Here is a 20,736-nt window from a genome sequence, read left to right as displayed (position 1 = left end):
ATTCTCTTAGGACAAATATAAGCCATAAGCAGAACAAATGTAAAAACACGAAGCAAGGTAAAATGAAACTCTTTGGATATGAATTCCAGAATTTAAGTGTAAGATTGCAAGTCACTGATCTTATTGAGCAATATATTAAACTTTCTATGACAAAATTTTGGTTGCAAAATCCTAAATCAAATAGGCATTAAACATTATTGAACTATCAGTAAATCTATACCTCTATGCAAAATTCGATAATATAGAACATAAAGCTTACTAGATAAAATGGGTTCAAATTAAAGAATTCATGCTGTTGATTTGTGTGGGATAGTCAAAGAGAAGGTCTAGCACTCTTCCATCAAGCATAATTGCAAAGCATGCTCGGCCTCACGCAGGAACAGTCTGGTTAGCTGCTTTTGTCCTCGTCGATAGACTATACTCGCCCACCTGTTTCTGCTCATCATCTCATCAGTCTTCTCAAGTAATTTGGAGTCGGATTCTTCTGTACCCGAGCCCTCTTCAAGATCAATTAACCTAGCACGATCAGAGTTCCAGTTAGCACATTAGACAATGCAATTCATATCTTCTTCAGATCTCTGTGTCCTCACAGCTTTGCCTTGGAATTTAAATGATTTTTGTGAGACGAAAAAAGTGCATATAAAGATAAAGATCACCTACTGGGGGGGGAATGATTGGAGGAAGGGAAGAATATACTTTCATGAATTCATGGCTACATGGTAATCAATAGTTAATACCCAAGGGGAAAGGAAGGGGGTAGGGGGAAATCGTTTTGAGCAGTTCATTTAAACTAAAAATGAGAAAGTAGGACATAATGATACAAAACAGCTCTCAGAAGTCAGAATAGCATAAAGGACCATGGAAACTCACTTCGTATTCAGCAGATCAACAAGAAGTTGCAAAGCCCCTGAATCCCCGCAAGCTTCCCATACAGCTGCTCGAACTTCAGCCTCTGATGGCACCCTCTCCCCTTCACTTCCAACAAGCTATATAGCAATTAGCAAAAAAGATGTTTACTGGTGATACAATAAATATAGTATAAAAGGAAACAAAAAACTATCACCAAATATTTATATTATAAAAAAGGGGGTGATCACTTCATTCACTTGACTAGATAAACTTTGAAGAAGAATAAAACAAGCTGCAGAATTCCAAAAGGAATACTCTTGTAATCAACTGAGATCCTTTAGTTAGTTAAGTAGCATTACAGACTAGAGACCATCTTATACCGTTTTCACAAGACAGGTCATAGGGCAGGGTTATATATTATAAAATCTCATGATGATAGACGTCAAAAGCATGTGTGTGTGCGTACAGGCACATATACACATAGGAGCAACAGCAAAATAATGCTTGCGAACACTCAAATCCAGAGTTATCAACTGACAGATAAGATCGGAAGATAACCAGAAAAGAGAGCTCAATCATTTTACTCATTGTTAGAGGAGGAAAGAATGAGATCAGGATTGTAGATGCAGGAAAATGACTAGAAAGACCTGAGGGCCTCATCACACAAGTAGAAGAGCACGTCAGCAATGCCAATAGAAATGAAATGCAGAATTATTTTTTTTATTCTAGTGAAATATTGATTCACAAACCAGGAATGTTCAAGAAAAGTGGTTGCAATACTGCACCTCTTCAAGCAAGGATTGAACATTGAAAAGCTCGTTCTCTTGCATTGCTACAGTCCGCAAGGAAGTCATAAAATCCTCAGGGAAAACAAGTTGATTCACATATGAAGGGGTCTTCCGCTGGCCACTCCAACTATAATTCGGGCCCTTATACTTGGCACATTCCTGAATGTTGCTTTCTGAGGATGAGCATGGGAAAAAACCTTGATCCAACAAGCTTTTAGGTAGCAGACACCTTAATTCAGCTTTCTGTGAGATTGAAGCATTAGTAGTCATAGCACGGAGACATCAGTTAACAATATATGTGAGAAGAAACATCCAAAGCCATGCATCCCGGAAAAAAAAAAAAAAAAAAAAAAAAAAAAAAAAGAAGAAGCAACTTGAAGAAGCACAGCCATCAGACCTGTGCTTGGAGAAGTTGTGTTTTCGAGTCTGCAAATGGATCATTTTGAAGTGCACCTGCTGGATAATGCACCTGCATGCACATTCAGTTTCGTCACTATACTAAAATCATGATCAACTTACAGGTGTAACTAAATCTAACATAGCTGAAAAAATGTTTATGAAGTTGATTACAAACTGTGTTCAGTAACTCAATTAATGTATCCAAAGAAGTTTAACGTAGCTATGAGATAACAGCAAGAATGTAACATCAGTGATTTACATTACAAGATAGGATGTCAGAAAAGAAAATTACCATCAGAAAATCATCTGGATTGTCTTCAATTACAAATCCATAGAGATAAAGCAGCTCCTGCACACTACTTCAATAAGCATAAATGTAGACAAACCACATGGAGTTCCTGTTTATTTTCCAATCTTTTGGGTGGGGTGAGGTGGGGAGGGTGGTGGTGGTGGTGCGCTATTACTTATTCCATCCTAGCATTAGGATCAAAGTAGAAAAGCCAATGCTTCTCCCTTCTTGCTACCAATGTGCAAGACTCAAAACAACTATTTAGTGCATGATTGACAAGAGAGTACATAGATAAGAAGTACCTCATTTCCTTTGTTACCATAGCTGATGGTTATCTCTTTCTCAATTTCAGAATTTACTTTACATGCGAATAGGAAACTGAGAAACATCAGATATACAAACTAACAAAGAGTGAAAAAAGCATAATCAAGATATTCTACAACCACATGAACAATTCAACAACCATTGAGTTTTGATCTTTTGTAGATAGTAATTAATTATGAATATCAACATAATTTCAGGGGAAAAAAAGTCTACCAGACAGAAGAAACATTGAGAGGGGCACTCCAGAGGTAGTCCCAGTGCTATCAACTTCCCACGTTGCTGCAGGTTTTATAGCTGGAATGACAAAATCTCAAGTTAGCTGTGGATGCAAATCTTGCAATCAAGCCCATCAATTTCTAAACTATCCATTAATAAATCCTATTTGAAGATCTATGTTACGAGCTTTATTATCAAGCCATTACATGCAGAGTTGTTTCAAGATTCTCTAATTAGGTTGACCTTCTAACTCTTAAGATCTTAAACCATCAGATGTGAGAAAGTTAACCATTCTCGCTCCTTCCATCCACACACAAGCAGCCTGACATTTCCTGTAGTGTCTGTCCAATCCCTCTACTGTACATCTTAGGTTAATAGAAGACAAAGAGATAAGTCATAAAAAAGTGTTCTAAATTTTTAAGCAGAAAAGCTTAGTTGGATATTCGAGGCATTACATCAATAGAAGTACTAGTCATTAATCAGAGAATCTGAGAGATTAGTGAAGCTTCCTGCAATGAGAAATGCCAAGTTAGAAACAACAAATTTACACACAAGTTGGTTTGTGCAGAATTTTTTTTATCCTAGCAAGAGATTCCATCACATAATACAGGGTATAACCACAAGGGAATGCACAATGGACATATAAATCTGTTAATAATTATAATTGCAGTAACTGCCTAAACTGGATGCTTGGACAGATCAATTAGGGCAATCTAACATCCAGCAGTTAATGGCTAAGTACACACAATGATTAGGATGACACAGTAACTACACAAGATCACATACAACCAGTTAGCAACTATCTCTGAAGAGATTGTGAAGGTAGACATGAAACAAAAGACAGCATATTGAGAAAGCAAAAGCAATAGAAGATGTTAAGAGTAAGATTGCGTAAGAAAGTGGACTGAGAATAACTACCATGGTTGCAGAAGTCGATTCCTGGAACAAGACCCTCAATGCACAGAGTCTCTCCTTCCATAGAGGCTATATTTACCCCATTAGAAATACTATTAGATGCAGGAATCTCGGATCCTACATAAATTAATCATACAAAACTACAACCTCGTCAGAAATAATTCCCCATCAAATGATAGATCAACTGACAAAATAAAGCAACCCATTAAGCTGCAGATTTTTAATTTTTTTTTTTTTTTTTTTTTTTTTTTTTTGTTTTTCTTTAAGACAAGTTGGTAATTAGCAGATTCCTTAAAAATGGAAAGTAAGAGGTACACTATCATTTAAATGAAAAGCTTCCCCTGCCCAAGTCTCCTGTCTGATTTGTTAACCAAGGTGAGATTACATGAACTTTTGGAACCACAGCTAAATTGGGGTAAGTGATAACTGTTCCCTTCATTACCTTCAGGAAATATGTAAGTTAGAGGAAGAGGAATGTTCAAACCACGAGTCCAGAAGACAGAATTAGCCCTGCATGTGTAAACCATGCATATTATGAACTACCTATTCGACAACAAGCGTAAATATTCAAACCGTCTATTAGAAAAACTAAACATAATATATCAGAAAATTGACTACTTAGCAAGCAAGCTAAAGTCAACCCTAAGTGTTAAAGAGTATACTCCCCCATCCCTAAATTAACTTTACACTTACTTTTCACAGGTCTCCAAAACCAATTTGTGATCATTATTATGCACAGGTTATTTCCATATAAAAGTTTGTACATTTAAAATACACGTTTAAACAAATTAAACCAGATTCTACACGGTAATAGATAATAATTTATTTTTTAAAAAAAGGATGTCAAAGTGTGGAGAAAATTTGACGGAGGAGTACAACAAGTTCAGGAGTCGTACCATAGAAAGTCTTCAAAAGCCACCTCCCTGAAAAGAAAGACAGAAGAGATCACATGTGAGTAGCTATAAAAATCGTAAATGCTATGATGATGAACACCCATAATCATTACCAGACACGAAGGCAAAGTAAATTTTACAAAATCCACATGCTCTAATAGTCTAATTCCTATCCAATCCTAACAAAAACTATGTTAATAGCCATTAAGTTGCAAACAAGAAGTCAGCATAGTGATTAGATATAGCAAAAGTTCATAGAAAAAACATCATAAAGCCTATTGTCAGAAAAATTCGGGGTTTGGCAAACTGTATTAACAGATTTTGTATTCTCATTTATGCACACAACTTTTTTGATCTGCAAATGCAGAATAATGTGCATTACATTGTGGCAAACAGGATGTATCTCTAGATTTATTAGGAGACAGAATCAGAGGGATCAAGCAAATGATACAATGTCAACCAATTCTTATGTAACAGATCACAGCTTACCACCCCAATACCTTGTAATTTACTAGAAAAGCTATAGACATTATCCTCATTTTTCTATCACAATTCAAGATGTATTATAAACTTTAACAAACCCACAACCACTTTACTTCTGAACAAAGAATTTGCCAAAAAAAAGTGTCGTATTTTTTTTGGAAAATAAAATGGCATGCATGACAATTCTTGTGCAAAAGGGGTCGTAAGGGATGGAGGAGGAAGATTTATGTCGATGACTACACGGAATAATCATATTTGGTTCATGTTAGCCGACCCCACTTATGGGATTAAGGCTTTTATTGATTGATTGATTGATAACAGCTCTTGTGCAAAAGGGGTCTCCTACAATCCTTGGAACATTCCATAATTATGTTTTGCTAATTCATCCTTTTCATTGTTGTCCATATACAATAGTACCTACAGTTATGCAAGGTATGCCTAATGCAAAATCTATTAGATTACTAGCAAAAAAAACAATGGTTCCGACTCTCCAAGATCATGGAGGCTGTTTATAAGTCGAATATCTACAGACATACCAACCTTTCTGATTGTCCATCCAAAATTAGAAGTCTCGGTACCAGATTCTTCACCTTGTCCTCAAACTTAGCCAGCAAACTCTTCTTCTGTAATGCAGCTCTTTCGTTAAAATGCCAAAAGAGATGAAACTAAGGTAATACATATAAGGAGGTTCATTCGATGTTCACATACATAGGATGCTCATTTAAATTAAAGGACAATGATATACGACCATAATTATGAGTGAAGACAAGATGGCTTGAACTTGGACATGCATACATATGATGAGATTTCAGCATATATACACATACACACCCCAAAAAACCCAGCCAAATGTGCTTACTTGTGATATGCTGGCCTGATAAAGATTAGTTCCTTTCAACTCCAGAAACTCATCATCAGTAAACCAAAGTGGATTTCCAAAGGAACTAGGAATCATATCAAGGTACCTGCAACAACAAGCCCTAACAATCAACCTAAGGAACCATGTTAACCAAGGACCAATAACACATATAACATCAATGCCTAAACATACGGTTTCCATGTCGAATTACTACCACGGAGACGTTCAACAGTCAAGAACAATATCATCAAAAACCTATCATCCACTTCACCTTCCTCATACATTGCTCTACATGGTGGTCCCAATAAAGGGTCATCCAAAACCCTCGCAGGGGTTATTGCCAAATTAAGTGGCACAACCAAAAAAACCCCTGATGACATATTTCCAAGCAAACCAAGAACAACATAAATTAAGCAATCAAATTATGTCATACAAACAAAAATTAATCATAAAGCTGTCACCTTTTAACCAAGAATATAAAGTTGCCCAGATAAAAATTGGTTCAAACTAAGGAAGATACAATTATAAACTAACCATCAGAAACATTAGTAGTTGAAAATAGACCAAATCCTTTACTGGAATCACAGTATTTGATGTTGCAACCTCGAAACTCCACTCCATTTACCTTGAATTTTTGTGGGAAATTGTTGTTAGTTTGTCTCAACTACAATCAAATTGATGAAATTGATATGTTAAAATTAGGAGAGAAGTAAAGAGAAGATTAACCTGAAGCCATTGGAGAAATAATTCAAGCTTAATTTCTTCTTCTTGGCTCGCCATTTTCGAATTGAGTCCTGAAATCCGAATCAAACAGAACTTGAAAGAGAGTTTGATTTGAAGGATTTTTTTTACCGTACGGGGAATATTAACTTACGAAGGATTTACTTGGTGGTTTTAGTTCAGTTTAATTTGACTCAATTCACTTCAATTTAGGTGTTTTAAATCAATAAATTTCAGTCTAAAAAAACGGGATATATTATTTAGTTGCAACCGTTTTGACTTTATTTAATTTTTTTATTTAGTGACTTTGATCACTATATTTAACAACTTTTGCCAATTTTTTTAATGCATCAATTAAAATTTTACACTATTATATCTAAAAAAAAATCACAAAGTTTTATGTGTGGCCGAGGTTACTTGGTCAGGAATCACTTGGTCGGACACGATTTCTCCGTCAATCAGAAATTACTCGTTCAGGGGTTAATTGGTTGGTTGAGATTAAAAAAACTTGAAATAATTCACAACTAGTTGGCTTTAAAATTAAATTAAAGGGCTGCTCTTGTAAAAAAAATAAAAAAAAATAAAAAAAATTAAAGGGTTAAGTTCAAAGATTTTAATGGTAGTTGGTTATAAATAAAAAGGTGTACCAATACTTCGTATAAGAAAAACATAGAAATAAGAGGATGGGACGATGGATGGAATTTAAACAATTTTAATGGATAATCAATTAGGTTAAAACCTAAGTAATGTAACTCAAGTTAAATCAAATCTTATTTACGTCATCGTTATACTACGCCACTACGGTGTCCGTATGACGCACATTCTCATAATATTTAGGAAGGGCCGTATCAGCAAGTGTCGACTCTGTCAAGTGATTGATTGAATGTGTGTGAGTTTTCCAAAATTTAACCTTAACATTTTCATCTTGGTCAGTTGCCTCAGTAACACCACCTCAAAAACCCTGCTTTTCTCTCAAAACCCTTCTTCCTCTCTCTTCACCAACGGCCTCCTTCTTCCCTCACTCACTCCACCAATACTCTTAAACCCCATTTTCTCTCTCCTCTTCTTCTATTCAATTCATCATCTCCAATTTCACAAAATGAGTTACTGTATTCATCAAATTCCTGAAAATTTCATATCACCTTCACTCCCTAAACCCAGAAATCCCTCTTTATCCAAATCAATTTCTTCCCACTCCACCCTTTTCCACTCCAAGAACACCCTCTCTTCTTCCCTAAACTTGCGCCTCGCACGGTCATGGAGTTTCAGGACACGGGCAACTTCTTCAACCATTAAGGGTCAAGCAGAAAATGGTGCTAATAAAACCCCACAAAAAGTTGTGCAGAAAACTGGGAAAAGAACTGATTTGAAGAAGATTATGATTCTGGGTGCTGGCCCAATTGTGATTGGACAAGCCTGTGAATTCGATTACTCGGGTACTCAAGCGTGTAAGGCGTTGAAGGAAGAAGGGTATGAAGTTGTTCTGGTAAATTCTAACCCTGCTACTATTATGACTGATCCTGATTTGGCTGATAGAACTTATATTACCCCATTAACCCCTGATTTAGTTGAACAAATTTTGGAGAAAGAAAGGCCTGATGCATTGCTTCCTACTATGGGGGGACAAACTGCTTTGAATTTGGCTGTTGCATTGGCTGAAAATGGGGCTTTAGATAGGTATGGGGTAGAGTTAATCGGGGCGAAATTAGATGCTATTAAGAAGGCTGAGGATAGGGAGTTGTTTAGGGAGGCTATGAAGAATATCGGTGTAAAGACACCGCCTTCTGGGATTGGGAATACTGTTGATGAGTGTTTTCAGATTGCCAGTGAGATTGGGGAGTTTCCCTTGATTATTCGGCCTGCGTTTACGTTGGGAGGGACCGGAGGAGGGATTGCCTATAATAGGGAGGAGTTTGAGACGATTTGTAAGTCGGGTTTGGCTGCTAGCTTGACCTCTCAGGTGTTGGTGGAGAAGTCATTGTTGGGGTGGAAAGAGTATGAGTTAGAGGTTATGAGGGATTTGGCTGACAATGTGGTTATTATTTGTTCAATTGAGAATATTGATCCTATGGGTGTGCATACTGGTGATTCGATTACGGTTGCTCCTGCTCAGACCTTGACTGATAAGGAGTACCAAAGGCTTAGGGATTACTCTATTGCTATTATTAGAGAGATTGGAGTTGAATGTGGTGGTTCAAATGTTCAGTTTGCGGTTAATCCTGCTGATGGGGAAGTAATGGTTATTGAGATGAATCCTAGGGTGTCAAGGTCATCTGCACTTGCTTCTAAAGCTACTGGTTTTCCGATTGCGAAGATGGCTGCTAAGTTGTCAGTTGGCTATTCTCTGGATCAGATTCCAAATGACATTACAAGGAAAACTCCAGCTAGTTTTGAGCCTTCTATTGATTATGTGGTGACAAAGGTCAGTATCATTTTACTGTTTCTGTTAATCCTTTACCATTTCTGCAAGCAGCTTTTCCCCCTCTCCCCTGCCCCTGGTTATCTGAAAATAGCGTAATTAGGTATTTCTGACTTTCTGATAAGTTAGTTGCTTGTGGAATATTGGCTTATAAAATACCTGTAGTATGCTGTAGGTAGTGAATGTTGGCTGCTAGGTGCCTAGGTGAAGGAAAAGAGATATTGTCAAGACTCCTCATTTTAGATGCGAGACATAAGAGATGTACATTAGACATAATTTAGTGATTTTCACTTAAAAAATCCATTTTGAGATTGTGGTTACTCTTCTCTGGTAGCTGTTATGTCCATAAATGGAAGCAGTGATCACTGAATGATCTAGCCTCAAATATGCTGCCAAAAGGACTTTTGGTAGTTTTGTTATAGAGCTCAAATGTATCTGACTATGAATTTGGAGGCACCCTTGACCTCTAGGTAAGTGCTAAATACAGCTAGACATCTGCTAGACATGACTGCAACTTCTAGTGGTTGCTGGATAAGCTGAAGTTTTAGAGTTAGTGTCATGTATCTGATCGGTTTGTATTGCTTTTCATTACTTGTGTGTTGGTCATGATAATTTTCTGGTATCCTATATAATTTATATCAATTTCTTTTTCTTATTAATGTCATTATTAGTACCAGTGGATTTACACTTCTCATATTATTTTCATGTTATACGCTCGTGCAGATTCCTCGATTTGCATTTGAGAAATTCCCTGGTTCTCAGCCAATTCTTACCACTCAGATGAAGTCTGTTGGCGAGGCTATGGCCTTAGGTCGCACATTTCAGGAGTCTTTCCAAAAGGCAGTGAGATCTCTGGAACTTGGCTACTCAGGGTGGGGATGTGGCAAGATAAAGGAGTTGGATTGGGATTGGGAGCAGCTGAAATACAACCTCCGTGTTCCAAACCCTGATCGCATCCACGCTATCTATGCTGTGATGAAGAAAGGCATGAAAATTGATGAAATTCATGAACTGAGTTTTGTAGATAAATGGTTTCTCACACAACTCAAAGAATTAGTTGATACTGAGCAATACCTTCTATCTCAAAAACTGTCTGACCTCACGAAGGATGACTTCTATGAGATAAAGAAAAGAGGTTTTAGTGACAAACAAATTGCCTTTGCAACTAAATCGACAGAGAAAGAGGTTCGTTCTACAAGGTTGTCATTTGGTGTTACCCCAGCTTATAAGCGAGTTGATACATGTGCTGCTGAATTTGAGGCTAATACTCCATACATGTATTCGTCTTATGATTTTGAGTGTGAATCATCTACTACTCAAAAGAAAAAGGTGTTGATCCTTGGTGGTGGGCCAAATCGTATAGGCCAAGGAATTGAATTTGACTACTGCTGCTGCCATACTTCATTTGCCCTTCAGGTTTGTAGTTGAGCTAAAACTTTCTGCTAATGTAGCTTGTGACATCTTTATTTGTTTATTTATTGTATTGCTTGCATGTGGTGTTTGCATACTTTTGGACATTATATATTGCAAATTATTCTGTAATAACCTTCGGATGCTTGAGAATTTTTGGAAACAAATGGTGCTTTGTCTAGTCCTTTATGTTTACCTTCTGTAATTGTGTCAAAACTCAAAACCTAAATTACCTGTTCAATAATTTGTTTAATTGTTTTTTTTTCCTTCTGGGACATGCAAGAAAAAAGAACTGTGCCTTTAATGTTAAAGATATTGGTTAGCATGTGCTTTGTGCTGCCCATTGTGATGATATTAGTCAATGGTTTTGTTGTAATAATAAAATACTCCGTATTAGTCAATAATTTATTTGGAAAGTTTTGAATTATTAAAATGAATGATGTCAATATTTGTCCCGCGTTTTTACATGTTTGAAAAGCACTCAGCATACTTCTTGGTACGGAGTATTATTTTTTCAGCACCATATCATACATGTACACTAAAAAGTAAATATTCCTTAGCTGACATTTGTGCCAAGTATCCCTCCTTTTCTTAAAAAGCTTTATACTTGTGTTGGCATAATTAATTCTAATTCTCGTGATATAATAATGCCTTTTAACTAACAACCATTGGTCCTATACACTGTTGACTCTTTTAAGTGCTAACATTGATTTTATTAAAAAAATGATTACTTTTTTTTTTAGGCGCTCATTCTTCTGTCAAATTTCTTGAAATAGTGGTATTACATCTTTGTATTTAACGGTTTAGTGGTTAACTTGTTTTCGTTTCTCTTGCAGAATGCTGGGTATGAGACCATCATGATGAACTCAAACCCTGAGACTGTATCCACAGATTATGACACCAGTGACCGACTGTATTTTGAACCTCTTACAGTCGAAGATGTTCTCAACATCATTGACCTTGAACGACCTGATGGCATTATTGTGCAGTTTGGTGGTCAAACTCCCTTGAAACTTGCACTGCCTATTCAACAGTATTTGGATGAGAACAAGCTTAAAAGTGCTAGTGGGGCAGGCCTAGTTCGTATTTGGGGAACATCGCCCGATAACATTGATGCAGCGGAAGATAGAAAAAGGTTCAACGCTATTTTAGATGAGTTGAAGATTGAGCAGCCGAAAGGGGGTATTGCAAAGAGTGAAGCTGATGCTCTCAAAATTACATCTGATATTGGTTACCCTGTTGTTGTGAGGCCTTCCTACGTCCTTGGGGGTAGGGCTATGGAAATAGTATATAATGACGAAAAATTGATGACTTATCTTGAAAATGCTGTTGAGGTGGATCCAGAGCGACCTGTTCTCATTGACAAGTATCTCATTGATGCAATCGAAATAGATGTCGACTGTTTAGCTGATTCATATGGTAATGTGGTAATTGGTGGGATTATGGAGCACATCGAGCAAGCTGGGGTGCATTCTGGTGATTCAGCTTGTTTTCTCCCCACCAAAACTATTTCATCTTCGTGCTTGGAGACCATTAGGACTTGGACAATGAAATTGGCAAAGAGATTGAATGTTTGTGGCCTCATGAATTGTCAATATGCCATCACAACATCAGGGGACGTTTTCTTGCTCGAGGCTAACCCCCGTGCATCACGTACGGTCCCATTTGTATCCAAGGCAATTGGCCACCCATTAGCTAAATATGCTTGTTTGGTCATGTCTGGGATGTCTCTTGAAGATCTCAATTTCACCAAAGAGTTTATCCCAAAACATGTGTCTGTGAAGGAAGCAGTCCTCCCATTTGAGAAGTTCTCTGGTTGTGACGTGTTGTTGGGCCCTGAGATGCGAAGTACTGGTGAAGTTATGGGTATTGCCTATGACTTCTCGCTCTCCTTTGCTTTGGCCCAAATTGCTGCCGGACAGAAACTACCATTTTCTGGCACGGTGTTCCTGAGTTTGAATGATTTGACGAAACCTCACCTTCCAGCTATCGCCCGTGGCTTTTTAGACCTTGGGTTCAACCTTATCGCTACTTCAGGAACAGCTCGTATTTTGGAATTAGAAGGCATACCAGTTGAGCGAGTTTTGAAGATGCATGAAGGGAGACCTCATGCAGGGGATATGGTTGCAAATGGGCAGATCAATTTGATGGTGATTACAAGCTCAGGTGATGATCTTGATCAGATTGATGGACGTGCTCTGAGGAGAATGGCTCTAGCTTACAAGGTTCCAATCGTAACAACTGTTGCTGGTGCTCTAGTGACAGCAGAGGCAATTAAGAGCTTGAAATCTAGCCCTGTGAAAATGTATGCTCTTCAGGACTTCTTCCAAGACAAGGCAGAAACTGGTGCGTCTAAGAAATTGCAGTCTGTATCTTAAGCTTCATAAGTTATTATTTGCACGATCGAGGTAGGTAATAATTCCAGCTTCTCTATTGCAGTTGTCAAACTTGGACAAGTTTAGATTAATTATCATTTTCTAAGTTTTATCACTTTATGTTGGATGTTTTTGTATCATAGATTGATGGTTGTAACATTAGTGATTAAATTTTTGGATATGTGTTGTCAATGAATGCCCCAAAGTAATTCAGGGCTATTAACCTGTAATCGAGATACAAAATTTTGATTACCACTTCTCAGTTTGCCGATCATTAAGCCTTCTGATCTCTATATTTGTGGCAAAACAATCAAATCTGTGGTTACATGTTTGATCATTGAACCAGGTTCTAGCTACTCTTTCAGAGTACTCCATACTTCCTTACTTCGTAGTACTGCATATCGACATACTACAGATCTATCTGAGATTGATGAGGAGTTTTGGAAAGATATTTGGAAATGCATTGTGTTGTGTGGATAATGGATATATATTGAAAGTAAATATGGCTTTGATTAACCTATGATATCATATACTTGACCCAAAAAACGTCTAAAAAACACTCAGCTGTTAGAAAGATGGTGTATACTGGACACGCAGGACAGCACCCACAAAACATATCTTGTCCAAAAAAATGTTAGTTAGAAAGTGATTAGTGTTTATTACCCTGTAAATTATACTCTATTTGTCGAAAAACTAGTCTGGTATACTATTTTGGGATATACGGAATAATATTATTGCATTCACTAAACCAGAAATGAGTTACAGTTAGATTTTCAAGTATACTGTATATAATCCATCCTTTACGGAGGGAGATTCTTAAGCAAGGGGAATTCTAGGGAAGTCAATCACAAGTTATTGTAAATTCTCATTCATTATGGAATACTGTACGATTTTGAACTATGTAACCACTCCACTTATTACTTTTGGACAATAAAATCCCAAAAACAATTAGAAACGGAAAGAGTAGTATATTGGACAATAAAAATAAGGAAATTTTGACATTTGATACCAGAAAAAACGCCTAGATTCACATTCGCTATCGTTTTAATTTTTTATTTTATTTTGCTACCACATGAATCAGAGTTTGTTAGAAATTACTACCCAATGCCTTACACCGTAATAATTTCCGTCAGTGGGGCCGAACCACCGTCCAGCTACCCCACTGCCACCCCCTTCCCTCAACTGCCACCCCTCCCCCCTGCCGGCGCCCAAAGCTACGGCCGGCGCCGGCGACCCCACCCCCCTCCCTTCCCACCACCCACGAAGCCAACCCCCACCGAATTCAGCCCCCTCCCCATTCCCTCCACCAGAATCGACCCCCCTCCCCTTCTCCTACCCTTTTTGACCACCCCTAACCCTAAACCACCACCCCAAAACCACCATGAGCGAAACCCTAAAACCCGTTTCGGGTGGTTTCGGGCTGGTGGTTTAGGGTTGGGGGTGTCGGTTTTTGGGTGGGGGAAGGGGAGGGGGTCTCTTCCGATGGGGGTAACGGGGAGGAGGGCTGATTTCGGTGGGGTTGGCTTCGTGGGTGGAGGAAAGGGAGGGGGTTGGCTTCATAGGTGGGGAAAGGGGGGGTTGAGGTCGCCGGCGTCGGCCGAATCTTTTGTCGGCAGGGAGGGGGAGGGGTGGCAGTTGAGGGGAGGGGGGTGGCTGGTTTTTTTTTTTTTTAAATAAACCTAACGGAGTCCATTAAGTGGTAGTAATTTCTAACAAACTCTGATTTAGGTGGTAACAAAGTAAAAAAAAAAAAAAAAAAAAAATAATAATAATAATAATAATAATAATAATAATAATAATAATAATAATAATAATAAATGATAGCAAATGTGAATCGAGATGTTTTTCCTTAATAACAAATGTCAAAATTTCCTAAAAATAGTAACACATCGAGTAAAATGTTGCTTGGTCTAGCCATAAACATTTTATTGTTAAATAACCTTGTAATTGGATATCTCACTTTCAATAACACCCGTTAATTAATCAAACATTTGCTAATGAAAGTCTATATGTAATTGATCATTAAGGAGAATCTTACAGGGTATATGAAGAGCATATACTCTTTGTTACCCAACTTTTTAAGAAGAAAAGGTTTACATTTATAAAGGTTAATTGTCGTTATTTCACACTAAACACACACTTAATATCTAGTATCTACTATTACGTAGGAGGTAGTAAAGTAATTAGCCGATTTGTCGGCTTCTAATTCGACATTAATCCAAGTGCTTCATTTTATAAGACATAATAAGAATCTAATTAAATTTCACCATCTCATACATGTAATATATAGATTTAACATAAAGTGACAAAAAACAATAGAACAGTTGAGTTGATTAGTTTTCTAAACCTGATATAATTAAGATTAAGACTTTGATTAAAAGAATAAAGTAGATATGCATGAAATTGGCAAATTAAAGGTAGTGGATGATGATCTTTCCTGATGTGGGTTGCGCACTTTATGTATTATAAACATATGCTAATTTTGGTCATTCGAAGCTATTAAAATATTCAAAAAGCAGATATGAAATAGTAACAAACAACTGCTCTTTTGGATGATTTTATGGTCTTCTTTTTTTAAGAAAAAAATCTAGAATTTTTTAAATTAGTTGTCATTTTATATTATGATCTAATGAAGGATATTATTTGTGGGGGAGATGAAGAAAATGACAGTTTTTTTAAAGTTAAGTTACAACTTAAATTACAATATGTTTATTTTCTTCTTTTTGATTTAGAATGGTATGCTAAGATGAAGGATCTTATTGGATTAAAGCCTTTATGGATTAATGGATTAATTCAAGTGTAAATATGTCAAAACCTTGGAAGTATTGAAGAGATGATAATTCAACAACATTTTATATATCATATACATTTGTTTTTTATGTCTAGTACGTGTAAATCATTCAAGTTTCTTAGAGCACTCTTTTTGTCTGAGACTAATAATTTTGTTCATAATGTACTTTAAACAAATAATATGACTGTGTACGTGAATCTCAAATATTCTTTTGACGATTCTAATCATACACGTCTTTTTTTGTTCAGTTACATCTTGAAAATGAAAACAATGAATAGTACGTGTTATACGAATAATTTGAAATTATGACATGACTAGTTGTCTTGCAATATTCTCAATGACTCTCATATTTGTCACGGGAGATTTTATACATCCAAAGACAAAAAGATCTTAAATCCTAAACTAAACATGATACAAGAGCAAATAGTCCTTCACAATCTTTAGAGTGTCCACATATATTAATCGAATCTCATGAATTCACCCCTTGTACTACTTTTAAATAACTAAAAATGTTCTTCAATTCCAAACAATATAAGGATAAAGTGTCCACATTGTGACACAAAAAATACCTCATTGTGTGGCAACTGGCCAAATAATAAGAATAAAATCGATGAGAACATATTAAAACCATATGCATGCATGCATGCCTTGTTTGTATTTATGATGTGGTTTACTATATTCAACAAAACATAGCAAGTTTAAGAACAAAGTATCTAGTGTCATTTTCCTCATTTGTGAGAGTAGTAGCCTTGTGTTTTAGTTAGTGGCTTGGTGGTTCTCTTACATAAAGGCCTTAGTCACATTTAAAAGGCTTTTCAACTCACCAAAGGTCATCTTTCTCAGTAACTGAGTTGACTGGTGGATTACAAGTTTTAATAATATCTAAAATCATCTTGCAGAATTTATTTAAATTATGTAAGTACTCTCTTTATTCTTCATATTTAATTGATGTCACGCCTTTATAATTAACTTAAACCGTTAATCAACATTTGAAATTACTTTTTCTCTATTATTTTATTTACATGAATTATAGATTTAAATAATTTTTTTACAACATTTGAAATTACTTTTTCTCTATTATTTTATTTACATGAATTATAAATTTAAATAATTTTTTGAGTTCATTTGTGGTCAGGTAACTCTGTAACTAGGTTAGAGTTATGAGTTAAAATCTGAACAGTTGGGAATTTATTTATTGAGTAGGTAACAAAAGGCCAAAAATAGGAGCGTTCTTTATACCCACACAAAATAAGGCCAAAAATAGGAGTGTTCTTTATAGGATAACTTTTATGTACCTTATATGGGCTTATTTGAACTAACTTGAACTTATTGTTTTAATTGTAATTGAGCTTAATTAGATAACTCTAATTATCATGACTTATATTTCGTTATTGAATTTATTTTAAAGTGAATAGAATACGACCTAACTAATTTACTTGAGGACGATTTGCCGCCTCGATTTATTAATGACAGAGATTACCCTAAACAGTATATGCTGTTGGAATAGTAAACTAGGATTCTAAGAATATTATGATGCCCTAAACATAAAGAGTGACCCTAAAACAATCACGAGGCAATAACAATTAACAACCATGAACATAGGCAAAGGGGATCCCTTGGAGTCTGGAGTCTAAGCCATGAAAAGAAGCCACGCATAAAGGATCTAACCCGAATATGCTGTTAGATTCTGGTGGTCCATATCACGAATCTCTTGGCTTCCTTAGATCCATCATATCTTATTACTATTTTACATACTACTATTACATATTATTAACTAATCCGATTGAGTGATTGACAAGCTTAGCAATTAGCTAGAAAACGATTGTTTAGTGTCTTTTAACGGGGAATACAACAAAATAACCTAACATGGAATGAATGAAAATCCGAGTGAGAATATGTGTGGACATATGTTTTAAATATTTAAGATAGTACGAGCACATTAATTAGCATATGCTTGTATATAACGAGTGTATTGTAAACTTGTAGTACACAAATTGACCTTGTTTACCTGATAAGTAACTAGTGTCATCAAGTTGCCTGTGAAGTCATGGTCACGAGTACTCTGAATATATGCAACCAATAATAAGTGATATGGTGTTTAATGACTAATTAACAAAACTTTTAACATAATACAAATGAAGAGTACTCGAGTAAACAACAAGAGAGAAGAAAAAAAAAAAAAAGAAAAAAAAAAAACTTAACAACTTAGGAGTGGTTGATGCCAACAAAATTCACACATATAATGATGTTACAATGTCAAATCCCCCTATCTTTATTTCGTAAGCAAAACCATATCTAATTTTAGTAAGATTATTATACAATTAGGAAAATGCAGGTTGCAGATTGAGATATTCTAGACATCTATAACAACTCTTATACCTATAAAAAATTATCGGAAAGATGAATCGACAAAACCATATTGTCAAAATCCAATTGCTATTTTTCTATTATTATTCATCACATTGTGCTAATTCCTCATATTAAGTAGTATGATAATCTTCCCCTTTAAAAAAAAAGGTAGTATGAAATAATAGTTTATCACATAATATGCCCATAATAATAGTTTCTCTATATAACCCCCCCCCCCCCTTTTTTCATAGAAAACTTTCTCTATATTTCTTAATTTGGGAAGTAAGATATACACATACTTGTATATTTTATCATGTAAACTCTAATTGAAAATATAGCACGAAGTAAACGTTAAATATTGGGTTCCCTCAAATGTGAGATATTAATAAAAGAGATTAATTTTCCTCAAAAAAAAAAAAAAAAAAAAAAAAAAAAAAAAAAAAAAAAAAGAAGAAGAGATTAATCCTTGTTTTTGCTTTGCCTTTCCATTTCACAATTGAGTGCGTGGTTCCTGCAAGTGGATGCACGATTCGCATGGTGCATCCCTTAAAAAGAAAAAAAGCGGAGTGAACATTGTATAGAAATGTAAAGAACATTTAGTTAAAGTGAAAAGAACATGTTATATAATTGTAAAGAACATTGTATAGAAATGTAAAGAACATTCAGTTAAACTGAAAATAACATGTTATAGAATGTTAAATAATGTTCTTTATCTTCATGTTCTTTAATTGTAAGTATAATGTACTTTTATTTGTGACATAATGTTAATTGTTAATTCGGGGTCGGGCCGGCCCTTAACATAATATCTCGTGCCCAAATCCGGAAAATATAGCGGGCTTTTTTCGGGTCGGGTTTGGATTTTTAACTAAAAATGCTTTTTTAGGCTTGCCCAAACCCCCGCCTTACTTTCGGGCTGAATCGGGCCGGGCTGAAGTTGACCACCTCTAATTATCATGTTATTTATTAATATTACGGATGTTCTTCAGATATATATAAAGAGCATAAAATTTGATGTTTTTTTTACAAAATATCTATTACAAAACAACTATACGTTCATTACAATACAACTATATGTAATGTTCTTTATAAAATAGTTAGATGTTCATTATAAAATAACTACTACGTATATGTTATTTACTGAACAACTAAATTTTCATTCCGCCTTTTTTAAAAAGAAAAGCGGATGCAGGCCTCCATGGAAAAAATTTCACAATTCTCGTGGGGTTATAGGAGCATATCAATATATTCAAAAAATTTAGGGCACCATTATTTTTTAAAAAAGTTATAAGGGCACCATTATAAGAAGCACCATTTTTTAGAAAAGTTATATGGTTGGATAAAAGTAATCCCAACATAATACTCTCTATTTTATTTTTTTTTTTGAAAGAAAAATACTCTCTATTTTTATTCATACATAGCATATGTAATTTTAATATATACTCAGTACTCACTAGCCTTTTATTACATATTTTAATATACATCTTTGATTTCATTATCTTTAATTTCATATTATTTAAAAATAATGGAATATAGGAAATATTTTTTGAATAAAAAAAAAAAATTCAAATTTTAATAAAAAACTTTACATAATTATATTTGTTCTTACATACTCCGTACCATGTTAAGATTTGGGCTATTTAATCAAGAAATTCAAATTGGGTACGTAGGAAAATTAAGGAGGAAGGGGTACCACAATCAAGATCAATTATCCAAATCGTTATTACGAAAGTGCCATGTACCACTTTGGTGATGGTGACACATAGACATTAAATGAAGATTGATGCAACTTGCCACTTTCAAAACTTTTTTTTTTTTTTTTTCCTTTTTGGGACAAGAGAACATATTAAGACTTTATTAGCTCATACTGGGAGCATCAAAATCTTTTTTTATCAATCGAGAATAAGCATATATTTTTCTAAATAATACAGGATAATAATAATAATATATTGTTTAAGGATTTGTTTTCCTCAGCTTAATTTCAGTTTAGTTCAGCTTTAATCAGTTTAATTCAATTTAGTTTGTAATTTCCTCCTCTCATAAACAGTTCAATTTAGTTTAATTTGTAACTCAGAACAAGCCCTAATTCTTATTTTAATTATTTTTATTTAACAAAGACTGCACTGCCAATTACTATCACAAAACATGAAAACATCAAGTACTCCGTAATGAATAAGTGCAAAGTATGAATGATAACTACTGTATCTTACGGAATACAATTTAGAGCATGTGAAATTAATCCTCAATAGCAACACTCTTGGAGAATAGGGGTGGAAATTCCATCACTCTTCTCTTCACACCTAAAAAATCCATTTCGCTAACCCGATTTGAGTTGATTCGTGTCAGGCTCCAATTCGAAAATATGCAAAGGCTGTTATATATGCCCCGAGTATACACTACTTTCAAGATATTTTTTTGCTTAATGCGATGTTTGATTGATGGTGGTTATTGCTCATATAATCATCAAATGAGAAAAAAAAAAATTAACTTTGGTGCATGTAACTTACACCCGAGTATAAATAAATTTTAACTTTTTCAGCAAATATGTCTTTCCCAGTTTTCCCTAACCTTAAAATTAAAAAATAAATAAAAATTGGATTTTCAATAAAAAAAAAAAAAAAAAATTGGGTTTAAATAAATAGTAGAAAGGAAGCAGAGTA

The 20,736-nt window shown here is 35.2% G+C and overlaps 2 protein-coding genes across 3 annotated transcripts; one reads left to right on the top strand and one right to left on the bottom strand.

The window, feature by feature from the left end:
* Positions 1 to 76: 76 nt before the first annotated feature.
* Positions 77 to 6,905, bottom strand: LOC145585681 (fructose-bisphosphate aldolase-lysine N-methyltransferase, chloroplastic-like). 2 transcript variants are annotated; one of them, XM_081642386.1, is made up of 15 exons: positions 6,742 to 6,905; positions 6,550 to 6,640; positions 6,208 to 6,385; positions 6,016 to 6,121; positions 5,697 to 5,779; positions 4,677 to 4,703; positions 4,223 to 4,290; positions 3,784 to 3,897; positions 2,863 to 2,943; positions 2,628 to 2,683; positions 2,329 to 2,385; positions 2,035 to 2,106; positions 1,635 to 1,880; positions 871 to 986; positions 77 to 516 (listed from the first exon to the last, which is right to left on the bottom strand). In XM_081642386.1, exons 1-15 carry the CDS (start codon positions 6,793 to 6,795, stop codon positions 327 to 329), a joined length of 1,539 nt encoding a protein of 512 aa, XP_081498512.1. In that variant the 5' UTR covers positions 6,796 to 6,905; the 3' UTR covers positions 77 to 326. The 2 variants fall into 2 exon arrangements, with proteins under 2 accessions (XP_081498512.1, XP_081498513.1); XM_081642387.1 differs by having other exon boundaries at positions 5,697 to 5,776.
* An 864-nt stretch (positions 6,906 to 7,769) lies between these two features.
* On the top strand, positions 7,770 to 13,120 carry LOC145586760 (carbamoyl phosphate synthase arginine-specific large chain, chloroplastic-like). Its single transcript, XM_081643667.1, has 3 exons — positions 7,770 to 9,157; positions 9,878 to 10,570; positions 11,401 to 13,120. Exons 1-3 carry the CDS (start codon positions 7,835 to 7,837, stop codon positions 12,940 to 12,942), a joined length of 3,558 nt encoding a protein of 1,185 aa, XP_081499793.1. The 5' UTR covers positions 7,770 to 7,834; the 3' UTR covers positions 12,943 to 13,120.
* The last annotated feature ends 7,616 nt before the right edge of the window (positions 13,121 to 20,736 follow it).

The sequence above is a fragment of the Chenopodium album genome, chromosome 16 (assembly GCF_948465745.1).
Source record: "Chenopodium album chromosome 16, dcCheAlbu1.1, whole genome shotgun sequence".
Lineage (NCBI taxonomy): Eukaryota > Viridiplantae > Streptophyta > Magnoliopsida > Caryophyllales > Amaranthaceae > Chenopodium > Chenopodium album.
The sequence above is the reverse complement of the archived record's forward strand: the minus strand, read 5'-3'. Positions and strand labels throughout refer to the sequence as shown.

What these genes read in the sequence shown, in the direction of transcription:
- LOC145585681 (XM_081642386.1), bottom strand. Translation starts at nt 6,795, where the DNA reads ATGGCGAGCCAAGAAGAAGAAATTAAGCTTGAATTATTTCTCCAATGG. An exon ending in AATCGACTTCTGCAACCATG is followed by an intron (nt 2,944 to 3,783) that starts GTAGTTATTCTC and finishes TTGTCATTCCAG; the next exon opens with CTATAAAACCTGCAGCAACG. An exon ending in CACAACTTCTCCAAGCACAG is followed by an intron (nt 1,881 to 2,034) that starts GTCTGATGGCTG and finishes TCAATCTCACAG; the next exon opens with AAAGCTGAATTAAGGTGTCT.
- LOC145586760 (XM_081643667.1), top strand. Translation starts at nt 7,835, where the DNA reads ATGAGTTACTGTATTCATCAAATTCCTGAAAATTTCATATCACCTTCA. An exon ending in TTGATTATGTGGTGACAAAG is followed by an intron (nt 9,158 to 9,877) that starts GTCAGTATCATT and finishes ACGCTCGTGCAG; the next exon opens with ATTCCTCGATTTGCATTTGA. An exon ending in ATACTTCATTTGCCCTTCAG is followed by an intron (nt 10,571 to 11,400) that starts GTTTGTAGTTGA and finishes TTTCTCTTGCAG; the next exon opens with AATGCTGGGTATGAGACCAT.